We start from the raw sequence: 15,911 nt of genomic DNA on the forward strand, positions 1-15,911 counted from the left end.
CTCCCAGAGCGCATGCTCTCTGGGACACAGCCCTCTGGATAGCTATTCTGATACTGTGAACCATGGCTTATAAAGATGACTTTCACCGACAGAGAGCACTTTCCCCAGGAATTGATGCCAACATTAATAACTTAAGTATTTCAGTGTCTCGTGGCCAAAGTTCCATATTTTAGCTACTTTGGCAAGAAAACCCAAGAAAATCAATTTGCATCTAAAAGCTCCTTCATGGGGTTGGCTTGGTTTTGTGGCAGGCGGCCTGGCAGCTTAGGGAAGCAGGAGCTGAAGCCCACTCTACAGAGAATTGTTTGGTCCTAGCTGAATAACCTTCTGGCATTTGCTGTTAGCAGAGTGGTAAGGAGATTATGGGTAAGCAGATATTAATATTCTGATTAAACATTTTAAAACCTCATACCACCATTTTAAAAAAAACTAACTGTGCTGCTCCAAGTGAACTCGTACACTTAACATTCCAAAGCTATGTTTAGCCTTAATATCTAACTTCATATGCTAGATCTTAAAAATCTCTGATTCCTGCCTCCACTGTTTTAACCACAACGTCTAGGATGCATGTGAACATACTTTTTGAGGTATTTACAAAACTCTGCTACTCCCAAGCTCCCTTTTTGGAGGAGCTGTAGTAATCTTTGGTCTCAGCTATGAAAACCTAGCACAGCCTTGGCAACCCTCCTGGAGAGCCTCTTGTTTCCGAGTAACCACTGACTTTAACAACACAGGCACTATCCAAGAGTGCTTTGCAGTAAGAATTCGTAAGTTATGAAGCAGCAAGCTCACTTGTCTGTGGAAGTTTCCTAACACCATCAATCCGACAGATTATACAATGTAACATAATATGAAAACAAGGCACATGCCTGCAGAGACAGATGGGCTTAACTATTACCCACTGGGGACTACCATGTGCCTACAGGTCTTCAAAGATCAACAGTCAAAATGACTGGGTGATCTCAAGACTAAGAAGACTAAACTGTCTGTTTGCCCCCCCCCCCCCCCACTTGCGTGTTTACTAAATGGAACCCCTGTGCTTGGAGAGAAAATATGGGTAAACACTTAATGCTTAACTTACTACACCGAGTATCAGAATCATTCACAATGCCTTCTACTGAATCAGTTTGATAAGCGTGTTCTGTTCAAAGGGAACTGGGCTGTGGCATCCCACCCAGAATGCTTTACGCCACAGGGGGGATGTGGTGGTCTGGCTCTGAGGCAAGAACACCACCTGGTGTGGGGGCCGGGGTTGGGGGGCAGACTTGTTCTGCGGGTTTAATAGAAGAAAGGAGGCGCTTGAAGGTTCAGGTCTTTTTCACCCATGGCATCCTTTCCTTCTGCCTGGTTTTATACCTTCCCTTCTAGAATTCTTTTCCAACGGATGCCTATTACTGGAGAAGACAAGCTCAGAAGACAAGATCATCTCAGAAACCCTTCCCGTCACACCTCTCGGAACTCGTGAACCATCTTGGCAGCTCCCGCCAGGCAAAGGACTCTGCCCCTGAGCCTGCCGGTGGCGTCAGCGATTTTGACTTACTGGACAGGTGTAATACAGTGACTTCAGGGGTGGGAAGCCCAGACCACTCACGGTGCTTGTGGCCCCATCAGGAGATAGAGGATGGTCCCTGGAGAGCTGACACACACCTGAGGCCACAGCACACAGGCTGAGTGTGGGTTAAAGAAGGAAGTGTAAGAACGCCTAGGAATAATCAATCTCTTCCTTCAACTCTGGGGCAATGGATTCCTAAGTCTCCGGCCGTTCCTATGCGGACATTTCAGATCCCGAAGGGGTGGTGGGTGGTTGCTTGCTTTCAGCAACTGTTCACCTGTCTTCCTCCAAACTTCTGGTTTCTACCACTACCGTAAACCCTCGCCAGCACCCAGGGGGATGAGCCACGTGGAAATGCCAATATGGGACTCAGCCACCAGCTACCTTTGGGCCCGCCCGAATGGAGGAGGACCCAGTGGTCCGCGCACAGCCCAGCTGTCAAGCACTGTACCCGATCTGGCTGGTCAGAACCCGCACCCAGGGTCCCGGGACACCGACCTGCCAGCCGCCGCTCGCGGACGTTCCTCCACAGCAGATCCCAGGCTCTGGCGCCGGAGTCCCGCAGCTGCTCGCTTAGCGATCTCCGGAGAGGCGCGTACACCGCTCTGCGTGGGCTGCTCATCTCAGATGAGCCCTCATAGCGCGGGGCAGCCTGGCCGCCGCCACTCACACCGCCTCCAGCATAGGGGACGCTCGGCCACGCGGGACCCGGTGCGCCCGCCAGGCGCCCTCTGCGCTCCACCAGCCCCTCTTCACCCCCCCCACCTCCTGCTGCGTCCTCCCTCTTTCCTTCCCTCCCTCCCCGGCTCCTCCCTGCACCCTAACCCAGGCTGACAGCCCGCTCCAGGTCTTTCCCTCTCATCCCAAAGTTAGGGACTGTGCCATAGCTCTCCGTTTCCTGGTTCTTCCCGCTTACTAACCAAACGGACTCTGACACAAGAGCTTTGATACAGCAGCAGTTAATGCCCAAGACTCCCAGAGTTCAGAATTTAAACCACTTGCACCGAGCCAAGCTGACCTTCCGGGGGTTCTATACAGTGTCTTTGAGTTGTGCAGTCCCTTCCTGGTTCCAACAACATGAAATAATTTTCGGAGTACAATCTACACTGACCATGAAGTGGTCAAGTATACAGTATACTCAGAATCAGACATTAACACCGATTCCTGCACAACTGTGCTGGTTTGAAACAACTGCAACTTCGGTCTTTAAATAACTATCACTTTTTTTTTTTTTTTTTTTGTCCATGAGGTGAGGAATACCCAAGATTCTTTCCTAGGCTTCAGACTTTTTATTTCAAGAAGGCAAAGATAAGCCAGGCTCACACCTGTAACCCCATCATTCAGGGGGCTGAGACAAGAGAATCTCCTAAAGTATGCGAGGCTAGCCTGGGCTATAGAGTGAAATGCTGTCTTAAAACAAGACAATCACAAATAAATAAAAACAAATAAATAAAAGGTAGATAGAGATAGATAGACAGATAGATAGATGATAGATAGATAGATGGATAGATGGATAGATTGATAGATGATAGATAGATAGATAAATAGATAGATAGATAGATATAAAATAAATCAAAGGCAAGGACCAGAGTACCTCAGCCCCAGCCTCTGGGGGTTGTCTTGTAATTCACTACTACAAGTAGTGCTACTTGTAAAGTGTTTTTAAGGCTGTCAGAGAGATTATGACACTATCTGATGTAATTCAATGCTGCCACTTAAAATTTGGTATACTTTCAAAAGAGACTCCCCACTTGTGCTTGTTGAGAGAGGACTCACACCACAGCCCATTCCCAGCAGCCTTGCCTAAACCTCCCGGGAGCAGGATTCTGGTGTGCTCTGCCGCCCTGGCCTGGAGAACTCTTGCAATTGTTAGTCTCATCCCTTCCTTCTTAAATGTCTTTCAAACTGTTTATTTCTTCTCTAGATGTCCCATGTGAAGTTTAAAAACTCAAGAAAACGATCTGATCCTTCTGTTTCATAAATCACTATGGACTTGCAGTGGGAATTAAAGCTACCCACATAGCCTCTGCTGACTTCTGCTAAGGGCCACATGCTCAGCAGGAATGTCCCCCATCAGTCTAGAGATTCAGGAGAGGGACCATTGCAAAGATGCGCTTTATCGCCACATTGTGTTGCCATAGACATGGGAAGAACTATAATTGGAGGTGCATCTCTGAGCTAGAAAGCATTTCTTCATGGTCTTGGTAAACTTTTGAAGTTATCTGCTAGGAAGCAATCAGGCATAGCTCAGAAGTGGACTTGAACTTATGGCACCCAGTTACAGACTAATCCAGCCTTCTAGACCCCTACCAAACACTTCTCTGATTACATCCTGTGTTTTGTATGCTTGTAGGAGTGGCTAACTGCATCTTAGAGCTGCATCTAAGCGAGCAATGGTTACAGCACCAGAGAAGCTGTGTGTTTTGTTTGCAAACGATCCCAGTTGAACTGGAGGCAGTATAACACCTCTCTCCTTTCCTCCATCTTTCTATCTCCCCCTCCGTCCACGCCACACCCCCCCCCCACAGTAGAACAGTGCTACAAACAGACAGCAAAGGGATTTCAGTGATTAATGAGCTCTGAGAAGCCTGGACCCCAATTGCTTTTGTCATCCACATAAGCATTTTTGGGCTAAGATACTCTCTGACTTAGGTGTTCTTAAACTATGAACTTGAACATGGGTTCCGGCACTGCCGATTTGGCTATTGTTCTGGCTCTTGAATGACTGTGAACTGGGCGGGAGGCTGTCACAGAGAAGCCAGATGATCTGCTCAGAACAGGTGCTACCCAAACATCTTGTGGCACACAGCATGCACGGACCCGAGGGAGCCAGCTGGTAGTGCTACTGGAGGAAGTCCCAGAGCTCAGAGCCACACATTGATACCCAGGTCTAGGCTCAAGCTCCACTGGATCTGTTTCCAAGCCCTTCCCTTTCGTGGGGACCTCCATCTGTAGCAACCTGGTGAAAATAAAATGTCACCTGCTTCAGATGACAAGTCCCCACATTGCCTACCGTCATGCTGACTTCCTTCTTCCCCATCACATCAGAAGAGCGGGTGCTTTTGCTGCCTGGGATCCATTCCCTGGCCCGGGCTATGTGCTCTGGTCTGCCTGGTGTCTTAAGAAATCTGTGGGTTTTGTTATTTCCTGAAAGTCTGCCTCTCTGCAGGTTTAACCCCCAACTACCATCCTTCTTTAACTGAAGCCGAAACCCAGCAAAAGCACCCATGGAAAAGCATGGCACCTCTACTTCCTGTCTCTTGGAACACAGGCCTCCCTGATCAGCACTATACTCTTACCCCCTCACTAAATCTCAGGAACCCTGTCCATGTCCCCTCCAATTGTCAACTTGGTCAATCTATTGTTGTCCTTTCTGGAGCGCATGGGTGCTGACCATCCATTCCTCCTGGCATGATCTCATCATGCTCCAACATGCTCCCGTAGACCCTACCTTCTTACATAGGGCCCCACATGGCTAGTCTCAAGGTTCAAGTTAGTACAGAAAGAAAATATATGAACTGAAGATGTTGACTCATGTTTTTGCCCCGGGACATTAACTCTCTTGAGGATGGAGCTGCAGATGAAATGACATACGCTACTTGTCACGTGGAAAGCATCCACTCAGTGCTGCCAACCATACTGATTATTACATCACTGTCCTGGCCAACATCCTTCCTGAGTCCCTGTAACTCAACTATCCTGACGCCCAATAGAAGTAACCCCACCAGCGTCTCTCATGGCAGCAGGTTAATTCTCTTAAGAATGCTTGCCATTTTGTTTGTTGTCGGGCTCCTGGGAAGATGTGGCTGTGAGGCTGCCATGTTTTCTCAGTCCCTGGAGCACCCTCCTACTCAGAACATTCCCTGACGGTCATGTTCAATGAACACATATTAAAGCACGTGGCTGGCTATGTTTTGGAAGTCTTATGCAGTGTACTGTTCTAACAGATATATCTAATTATGCCCCCTGGATCTGATCATTCCTCTGTATCTCTTGTGCTAACCAACTGAAGTTGCCAGTGTCCGGGAGAGGATTCGAACAAGCATACCGACCCCTCTGAAAGTCTTCACCCGCTAGTCTTTCCCAGACTCTCCGTCTCTTTAGTAAACTGGTCTGGTTTAGGTTTCTCTTTTTCTCCTCAAAACTTCAGCATAATGAGAGTCACGTTTTGAGGGTGACTGTTCTCTCTCTACCTCGTGTTTTTAGGACTAGACACCCTAATTGGATGTCTTTATTCTGTCGCTTCGGGGGGGATTGTTTTTTCTGTTTCTGAGACAACGTCTCACGTCTTCCAGAGTGACCTCAAACTTACTATATGTGTCTGAGGTTCACTTTGAACTTCGGACTCTGCTGCCTCTGACACCCGAGTGCTAGATTTCGCCTATGCAGCAGCGTGCTTTTGGGAAAGAACATTGGCAAATGAGAGGAGACTAGGTCAGTGCCTCACAGGACACTGAAGATGTCAGTCTCTGCAATCATCTCGACATCTGCTTGCAGACGACCGTATGACATTCTTCACTCTGTCTACCCCATAGAGGCTGGGTAAATTTAACTTACCACACAGCTTGCTTTATGATGTTGATATAAGGAAATTGATCCCTTGATATTCATCTATCCTGCTATGACAGCCCCAGTGTAGAACAGCTTCAGGCTTCAGTACTTCAGGGGATACTCAGACAGGGTAATGGGCACCAGTGGTACAAAAGCCAGCCTTCCCTAGATCCGAGGGGACTTTCAGGGAGGCACTGTTTGACTGGCTTTGCAATCTTGACAAATTACCTCTCTTCTTATTCACCCAATCTCAGTACCTATAAAATGAGGATGTTGTAACTTTAATTCTTTCAAATCCTATTTTTAATGACGGTTCTTAAACGCTTTAACCTCCCTTGTAGCCCACACACCAGAGGTAGTGGGAGAGAAAAGATACGGGGTGGGGTGGGGACTATTTCTATTTAGAAAGGTTCTTGGGAGCAGCTCCCCTCTGTGTTGTCTGGATATTGGCAGTTCAGTCCACAGGTCACCCGTGGGGGCTCGGTAGGGTCAGGATAGCAAACAGGAGTCAACAGTGGTGGCAGCTGTGACAGCCAGGCCTCAGCCTCAGCTCAGTCAGCAGGAGGGACCAGGGAGGGACGCCAGACGTTCCCAGCTGTGCCTCTCTCAGTGAAGCAAAGATCAACAAAGACCCGCAAGCATTGAACTGCTAGCTCTGTAAGCAAACCTACTTCAGACTCCAGCGCTGTCCATCGAGTCCTATTTACACTCCCGCCAAGCATCACGTGTCCTCCACGTGTCTTCCCTGACCACATGTCTGTCTCAGCTGACATCACTGTGCCGATCGATCATCCCAAGTCTGAGGAACTAGTAAGAAACGGCAGCAAACCACCAGAAGTTTTTGGGTGCATTTCTCTCTATGGGGTCTTGACAAATGCAGCTAACATACACAGTGTAAGTCAGATTAATACACGTGTGTTCTTCGTGAAGAATTCTTCATCTCATGTCCCCTCACGTGTCTGCTTTAGCCAAACATCCTTTCACCTGTGTCTGCTTTAGCAAAAACTTCCTTTACGTGTTTGACCCCCAGCAAAACACCCTCCAACCGACTTTCCAAAGGACCCTTAAGTTTCCGCTTGAGATGATAATGTTACTTCCTTCATGAAGTTTTTGACAAGGATGAAATGCAGGGACAGATGTAAATTCTGATGGTGACTCTCAAATAATTAACACTTACTGACTGTTAGCTTCTATCATCACTATCATCAGCAGCATCACCACCACCATCACCATCATTATCTTCATCATCAACATCATTTTATGTAAGCCAGTTCTACATTTCTTAGATCTTGGTTCAGCTGAGTCTGAATAACATTCTGCTAAAATTCAAACTTCAGCTGCAAGTGACAGGTAGAGAAGTTAAGAGCCACATAACCTCCGTAACCTAGGTTCCTCATGGGTCACATGTAGAGAAGAATATTCTCTTCTCTTCACAAGGACAAAAGGTAAACTACAAGGGAGAGTGTTTTCTAGATTCCAAGTGCCACTCAGGGGAAAGGTGCTATAGACCATGTGTCTGGGTGGAATTCTGCATTGGAAGCCTTTGAATGCTTACAAATATTTAGTGGAGGTCTCTGTCCTCACACAGCATAGCATCTCTTCCAAGGCCCTGGGTTCTATCTGCTGTGAGCTTTTAAGGTCAGCTAAGTCATTTAATGAAACAAACACTAGGTATTGCTTTTTTCCCTCTCTTTAACATACGAACTCTCAAAGACATGGAACTGGCAAAGACGGCAGTTTAGAGCTGTCTGCTTTCCTCAAGTCTGTCGGAGGATTCCTCAGCATCCTTGAGCTTCTTCAGATGAGCTTCTGTCATGTGATACTCACTACCACCAGAGGCTTGGTCCCCGTGACTGAATAGATTTGTTGCTTTTCTAGTTTGTATAAGTTCAAAGGCTGGGAGACAATAAGTTAGAGCCCTTGAAGGAATGTTGTCTTTAAGAGTAAATGCATTTCATTTTTTAAAGCAATCTAGATTTGACTTGTACTGAAATCTGTCAGTGACCCTTAGAAAAAGTCTAATTATGTAAAACAATGTCTTGAGTGGAGATAGCTCGATGCAAGGGCTACTTCACTGTGACTCCAGACCCTCTAGTCCTTAATGTTTTTTCAGACACTGCAGAGCCTAATGAAGACCTGGATTCAGTGCTAGCAACACACGGTGACATTTGTCACTAACAGAACTCACAGAGTATGCATAATACCATAAAATATATTTTGATTTATGATGTCTTTAAAAATGTGGTTCTCAACACATAGCTCCTAATTTTTTCTTTAACAAAATTAGTTGAAAATTATTTTTGAAAATGTTGACCAAGTTCTTTCTTTTTAGTGTTCTGTGGTGGTGTGGTAAGAACAAGGGGAAATACCATGTTTATTTCTAGAGGGGTGGAAACTATTCCTATTATTTAATGCATAGTTTTCCCTTGACTGGCACGTGATTTCCTCAAATGGCCACCTCCCAAGGGAGATGTACAATGCATGGGTACCTTTTTCCCTTTGTCTTGGTTTTTCTTCCTATGGTTTTAGTTACTCCCGGTCAGACATAGACTGAAAGTGTTAAACGAGAGCTTGGCAAATAAACGATGTGCATGTTTAGAGCTACTTAGCATCCTGTGTAGTATGATGAAGTCCTCGTCTGGGATGTCCATCATCCTCTTCCCCACGGATCCACACTGTATATACTACTCACCTGCTAATTGCTCAGTGCCTATCTCAGCTATTAGATGGTGTGGAGGTGTCCCAGGGCCTGTGGTCAAGTAGCTTTTATATGAGAGCCTGACAGCTTACCCAACTATTGCAATCTACCTCACTCTGTGTTGTCACTGAAGCATGTTACCGTCAACTCATCATGACAGTTGTAAGTATAGTATAACAAAGTTCTGAAACATATACAGGGAGAGACCACACATTTACATAGCTTTTATTATGACACATAGTTAATATATAAACACGTGTGTGTTTAGGTCCTATTTATTCATGCTTTCTGCCAACTTGTAGGGGTAGGAGCTTTGGCATATATTTCCCATGCAAAGCAGGACAGTCTGTATTACACTTGTCCAGTATATATAGTCAACTGATGAGTTGAAAAATGGGGTAATAGAGTAGGAAGCTGTTGTTCCCTGATTAAATGCTGAAGAATCGAACAAGCTATTAAAAGGACGGAAGTCAGCAAATGTGCCAAAGACATGTAAGTTTTCCATTACAAATAACTGACAAATGGAAGGGCATTTCAGAACAGCAATGCCTTGTTGGTGAGTGGGGTGACTAACTTTTTGAAGTATTTAGTCAGGTTGGTCCCTCAAAGTGCTAGAAAGATCCCTCTCACTAGAATCTATATTTCGTATTTCAAAAGCTAATCTTATCAGAAATCAAGTCCCTCTCTCCCCAAAAGCCAGATCTGGAGTCTGGAGTTTCCTGTGTGAAGGTGGAACATTGGAGTCAACAGTAACTTAAAAATAAAAATTAACTGGGTTATGTTTGGGATTCTACTAGAAAAAGCTAGGGACCACTGCTGCTGAGAGGAGGTAGCTGGGAGGGGTTGCATTATGCAAAAAGGAAAAAAGGAAAACTGTGAAGTTATACTCCTGGGACACACTGAGAGGACACTGCTGGCACCTCCATATCTCTGCACTGTTGGGGGGGTCAGGCCCTGTGTGTCGGGCTAAACGGCTCAGGGTACAGGATGACCACAGCTGCCACCCAACAAAGACAAGGCAGAGTTTAAACGCTTGGGATTCTCCTGGATGCTCATCCTTCGATCACAAGACGTCTTGGCTACTGTCTAGATAGGTATTGGGAGAGAAACAAAGTCAGTGACAATGTGACAGTCCTCTACCTCACACCGTCTGCAACCCCCTTGTGGGAGCAACAGAGCCCACAAGGAGTAGTCTGAGCAACAGAACACTTTGGTATGCTTGTCCGCAGAATCTGTGTCGTGGTGCAACTATGAAAATTACTAGTTTCTACTAAGATATGAAGCGCCCTTGCTTAGGAGAGCCTCCATTGTTGTCCTGTTTTTTTTTTTTTTTTGTTTTTTTTTTTTTTTTGTTTTTTTCTTAAATTCTATGGTTTTGTATTCGCCACTTCCATGCTATGCTATAAACATACATGTGCTATAATTTTCATCGGTCACTTGTTTGATTTCAGTAAGTTTTTAACACTCCTATCTAGAAGCTTCCCTCTGGGGGCCTCCTTACTTGTGGCTTCCTTTTCTAGCTACTTGTGGCCAACTCAGTTCCAAAAATAGTGTCTGATTTGCAAATCCAACTTCATCAGAGGTACGTGTGCGTGGGTCAGCACACACATATGGGATTCTGAATATATATGCCTGAAATTTAGGAAGCCAGTGGATATGTTAGGAAATACTCCCATGGACAAGGGGGAGGGGACAAGCTCCCTTTCTAGGTGTGATATCACACAGAGGCGTGCAACAGTGATCAGGGAGCACACGGCTGCGTAATTCACAGGTGTGTACCACTCGGCTACACCAGTTAAAGGCACTTCCATATGAGAATTTCTGAGGCGATCTGGTTGGCAACTCCAGAAACACGGGATAGAATTCTGCTGTAGATCTTGGTGGGGTTTGTAAATACTTTCTGAGGCTGATAGCAGGGATTCGTTTGAGATGACATAGTTTCCCTGTGCTTAATCTGGACATAATGGCCTTTCAGAGCAGGGCTGTATCCAGAACCTTAAATGCATTCTACTAAAAACTATGTCTTGGGATAAGTTCTCCATCTGTGACTAACAGGAAGTTAGAAATCTTACTCTAATGGGGCCATAAAAACTTAGTTGGGCAGCTGCTTTTCACTGTAGATTTCTATTTCTCTTTTTGATTTCCTAAGCACCTGCCTTACCGTCTACTCGGCCCCCTCCCCCCTCCCTGCTCTGCTTCCTTGTTCCCATCCACTCCTGCCGGAAGATGCTGAGGTCTCTCCCTTTACCACGCTTAGCCTTTTAAACACCTGTGGCTCTGTAACAAGGACAGTATTGTCTGGTTGTTTTGCTCAGCAATAAGTTGATTTACCTGTCAAGATAAACCCCACAGTTCATATTACTGGATCTCTGGATTAACGTCTTATAAGAAAGGACTCTCCCACTGTTGTGTATTTCATAAGTCTTCAACATGGATTCATTTTCATATATCAACATCTCACGAAAGGAGGTTAATGGTGCAGGTCCAAAGATGAATGCCCTATTATGAAATCTAACTTTTTGGGATGCAAGCTTAAAGTTTATTTAATATTTAGATGTAAATATTAATTTTTTTTATGTGTGTGTGTGTTTTACCTGTTTTTATGTAGGTGTACCACACACATTGCAGTAGCCATGTGGGCCAGAAGAGGGCGTCTGATTCCCCCTGGAACTGGACTTACAGAAGATAGTGAGCTGCTCTGTGGGCTGTGAACTGAACCTGGGTCCTCCGCAAGAGCAGCCAGTGCTCTTAACTGCTGAGCTGTCGCTCCAGCTCCTGAGAGTCTATTTTTCACGAGGGACTTTTAGTGGTTATGATAAGAGGTTGCTGGTGTCTGATACAAGATTATTGCTTAAGTCTTCCAAGTCTGCTTGCTTTACTTTACTTTTTAGTAAATTGGAAAGTGCATACAGCTGTCTGATTAACGGCGGCAGGGACAGCAGGCACATGTGCCACCCTTCCGGCAACATGGTGAGGACACACTTCATCAGGTCCAAGACGGTCCACACCACAATCCAAAGGACTTCATTTTTGACCATTTTTCTTTTATAAAGCATATGCTATGTATAAAAGGAATGTTTCTGGCTCTCTTTGGATCTTTTGAAAATTTATTTACAATAAAGCACATATATTGGTAAAAAAAATGTCAAGCTGTGTTTTAAGCCTGAAAATAATTAATCAATGCCACCTAAAAGGTGATTTCCATTAAATTCAGCCTAGGAGAGTTCCAGCAAACTGCCATAGATACTGATAAGGATTCAAACAGCCCCTTTCCCAAGATAGGCAGTGTTTAAAATGAAAGAATTCAGTAACATTGTCTCCATGCATCGAGAACCTTTCTTTGAGATTTAGTCGTCTGGAGAGTTTTACTGTTAAATTTCCTTTCCCATGGTTGCTTCTGCTCTTGTCCAAGGTTAGGTGACAGCCGGCCACCTCTCTAATAAGCTTTTACCGTGTTATATAATGTAAATCAATTAGAGAGCGTTTGGGAGCACACTCTGTCTCATTGACAGCGATTTTCCCCAGCCGGCTGTAGGTGCTTTAATAGAGTGTGGTAGGTACTTCGTGTCCAACTACACTTAAGAGGGTTTGCTGTTCTCTGTGACTTTAAGAATAACATAACCTCTTGCACAGTACGAGGCCATCCTGTCACTTCAGATATATGACCACCAGGAAAGGAGCTGGGACAAACCGCCTCCCCTTCCGGATAACAAGCTCTGGGCTTTCCTTTTCTGCCCGCCTCCTGTTTGCTGCTGCAGAGGCTGCTCCGTACTTCAAACACTTCTGTCCTAGGAGAGTAAGTCACGTAAGTCACGTGACTAATATCTGCCCCCACTTCTGCCTAGGACTCCCTGACAGCTCTTTTCGGTGTGTCCCCAGCTGTGCGGCCCGGAATGAGCCTTTCCCGCCCCGCACCCCTCCCCCAGCGGAGCACAGCTCGGCTATAACGTAAGCACAGTTCAATGAAATGACATTGAGAATTGCAGATGAATCTCATTCACCTCTGTGTACCTCCAATGTAGCCGACACCATGGGAGGCAGGCAACTCGGTGGTACTGGTGGTACCGTCTGTAACTCAGCCTTTCTCGCTGGGCTTTTATGCCGTATAAGAAATAATAAGTCTAAGGGGGGCACATTTATCCTGTTTCCTCTTTACTGTTTTTAGAAGGAAATGACAGCTAAAAACAACAGACAGGAAAGGCCACGGGGACCCCATGCACTGTAAATGCATATTAGACGTCCAAGATATCCTGGGCTCTCCACATGCTTCTGGGGATAGCAGCAGAAGTATGAAGGAACCCGTGTTGTGAAAGGTCTTAAGAGCAGAGAAAGAGAGCTCTGATAATGAGCCGTTCTGGACGGGAATTAGGGAGCGGCTGTGGACAGAGAAGGCAGCCCACCGGCCTCACTGGGGGAATGTATGGGTTAGCAGACAAGAGACAGCCCAGTCTCCAACTGGAGGGTCTTCTGGTCCATTTTCTAATGCTATAGTGAAACCATAGGCTGGGAGACTTATAAAGAAAGGAGAGTTTTTCTTACAGTCTGGTGGTTAGGAAGTCCAGGGTGAAGAGTCTGTATCTCATGAGCATTCTTGCTGATGAGTCTCAAGATGGCCTAAGCATCACATGGTGAAAGGGGTCCAGATGGTGAGACAAGAGTCAAACTGGCCTTTGTAACAGGGTTACTTTGGGGGTAAACCCATTAATCCTTGAACAACAAAGTTCTCATGGCCTAATGACCTCTTAAAGGGCCAGTGTGGTCAGTTCTTATTATCTAACAATAGAAGTGAACTTTCCCCAGGAATTTGGTGGGATTCTTTAAACCACAGAAGTTCTTGAATGTTCTCTGTTAGAGATGTTATTGATTCCATCCATCCAACACACACACTCACACACACACACACACACACACACACACACACACACACACACAGAGAGAGAGAGAGAGAGAGAGAGAGAGAGAGAGAGAGGCACAGACAGAGACAGACAGAATTACACACACATACACACATATAGTGAGGCACAGATAGATAGACCAAGACACACATACTCACACACAGAGAGATAGACTGACACACACAGAGTCAGACAGACAGACAGGCACACACACAGAGGCGCACAGACAGACCGACAGACCAATGCAAACACACACACACCCCACAGACAGACACACAGAATTACATACACACACATAGAGGGACACATATAGACAGATAGACAGACTGACACATACACAGATAGACAGACTGACACACTCAGAGGAACACAGATAGACAGACAGACTGACACACACACACACAAACACATACACACACCACAGAGAGACACACAGAATTATGCACACACATACACAGGGGCACAGATAGACTGACACACATAAACACACACACACACACACACACACACACCCCTCAGAGAGACACATAGAATTACATATACACACACACAGAGGGGCACAGATATACAGACTCACACACACACACAGACACACACAGACACACATAGACACACAGACACACACAGACACACACACACACACACACACACACACACACACACACACACACACACCTATACAGAGCTAATGGCAGGTTAGTGCCAAGATATTGACCCAGCAGGACTGGGATATAAATGGAGTTCCCAGGCCCCGGATGACTGATTTAACTGGAGTTTACAGGAAATAAACATCCTTTCACTTTAAATATGCACAGCATCGATAGTGCTGAGACGGAGGGGCAGCTTTGCTTCCACTCGGCTGCACAGTCCTGAAGGACTTTCCTCCAAGTCCACTGGCTTCTGAAAACACTGAGCTGCTTGGCAGACATGCTGCTGTTTTTCCTGCTGCAGAGGCAGAGGCAGATGGAATTCTACCCACTTTATCTCCATAACTAAACTAATGTTAGCCTTTGACAATGAAACACCCCTCTCTCTCACTCAAGCTTTCTTCCTTTAAATACCTTCAAAAATCCTTTTTATTCTGTTTCAGTGCATTTGACATCACACAGACACACAGACACACACACACACACACACACACACACACACACACACACACGCTCGTGTGCTCGCGTGCGTATGCACACATGCACAATAGGCCTCAGGCCTACTCCAGTGAGGCCTGCATGTTCAAGGAAGTTTTCTAAATTGGAAGGCATTCATCTATCCCAAGCAGTTAATGGTCTGGGAAACAAATATAACTGTTGAAAGCAAATGGAAACAACTCGTGGACAGGATTTTACCTCCTGTCAACTGTTACTGCTTCATGTGGTTCAGTAGTGAACAATATAGTTCACTACAGTGAGCCTTTCGGTATGGAGAAAAAAAAACAAAGGCTCACTTACTTTTAAAATGTATGCACATGTTCATATATATATATATGTGTGTGTGTGTGTGTGTCCAACATATATGCCCCATTTAAGGATTTTCATGAAGGTAGATGGCAGACACTTGCCTTTCTTTGAATGTCCCTTGTCATTAAGAAAGCAGAGAATCTTTGTGCTTGGCCTATAGCCACCACTCAGCAAATATTTGTTAGATAACTTAAGAGTTATTGTTAGACTCATCATTTTAAATCTCCCCCATATTTCCAGTTCAACACTGAAAAGATGAACCATCAGAACACACGGTGCCACACACACCTCTGTTCTTGCTCAGATGAGCTCTGCCAGACTAGAGTCAGTTCTTGTCTGTACAACAGGGGTTAGTAATCTTCTTTCACCTCTCAGAGCTATAAGACTAACTACACTTGGATTCAGAACGTGGCTGGAACAGGACCCGGAACACTGGACTGTCAACCAAGTCAGCTCATTTGTATGAACTTCATAGAACAGCTATGCGTGCCACTCTGGACTCTCCTGCAAGTAGGAATGAATCTGAGTATTGTAGGATGCTTTTTCTGATTTTCAAACGACAGGGCCATGTCACTGGTTTAAATAGCTAGAAATAATGTTTGTTTATAGTGGTTAGTTTCAGAAAAGCAGCAAGAATTAAAACAGTGTGAAAAAATTGCTAATACCATTTTAGCTAAATTAGAATTTCAGCTGCTTATTCATCCGTAGCTGCATTTGGGAAGAAGGCCAGAATGGTTTTCACCTCGTGATATATATCAGAG

The 15,911-nt window shown here is 45.3% G+C and overlaps 1 protein-coding gene across 2 annotated transcripts in view; it reads right to left on the bottom strand.

Moving 5' to 3' along the window:
- The window catches only part of STARD13 (StAR related lipid transfer domain containing 13), a gene marked incomplete at its 5' end in the record, with an annotated part of 340,009 nt that overhangs the window by 202,906 nt on the left and 121,192 nt on the right, over positions 1-15,911 (bottom strand). Inside the window, one exon of one of the 2 annotated variants that reach the window (XM_080940964.1) lies at positions 2,051-2,174. The exons of the other annotated variant lie outside the window; for it this stretch is intronic. Within the exon in view, the coding sequence (XP_080797090.1) occupies positions 2,051-2,174 (124 nt within the window). Of the gene's footprint in view, positions 1-2,050; positions 2,175-15,911 lie in introns of those variants that run through there. 2 annotated transcript variants of the gene reach the window in all.

The sequence above is a fragment of the Micromys minutus genome (assembly GCF_963924665.1).
Source record: "Micromys minutus genome assembly, chromosome: 29".
Lineage (NCBI taxonomy): Eukaryota > Metazoa > Chordata > Mammalia > Rodentia > Muridae > Micromys > Micromys minutus.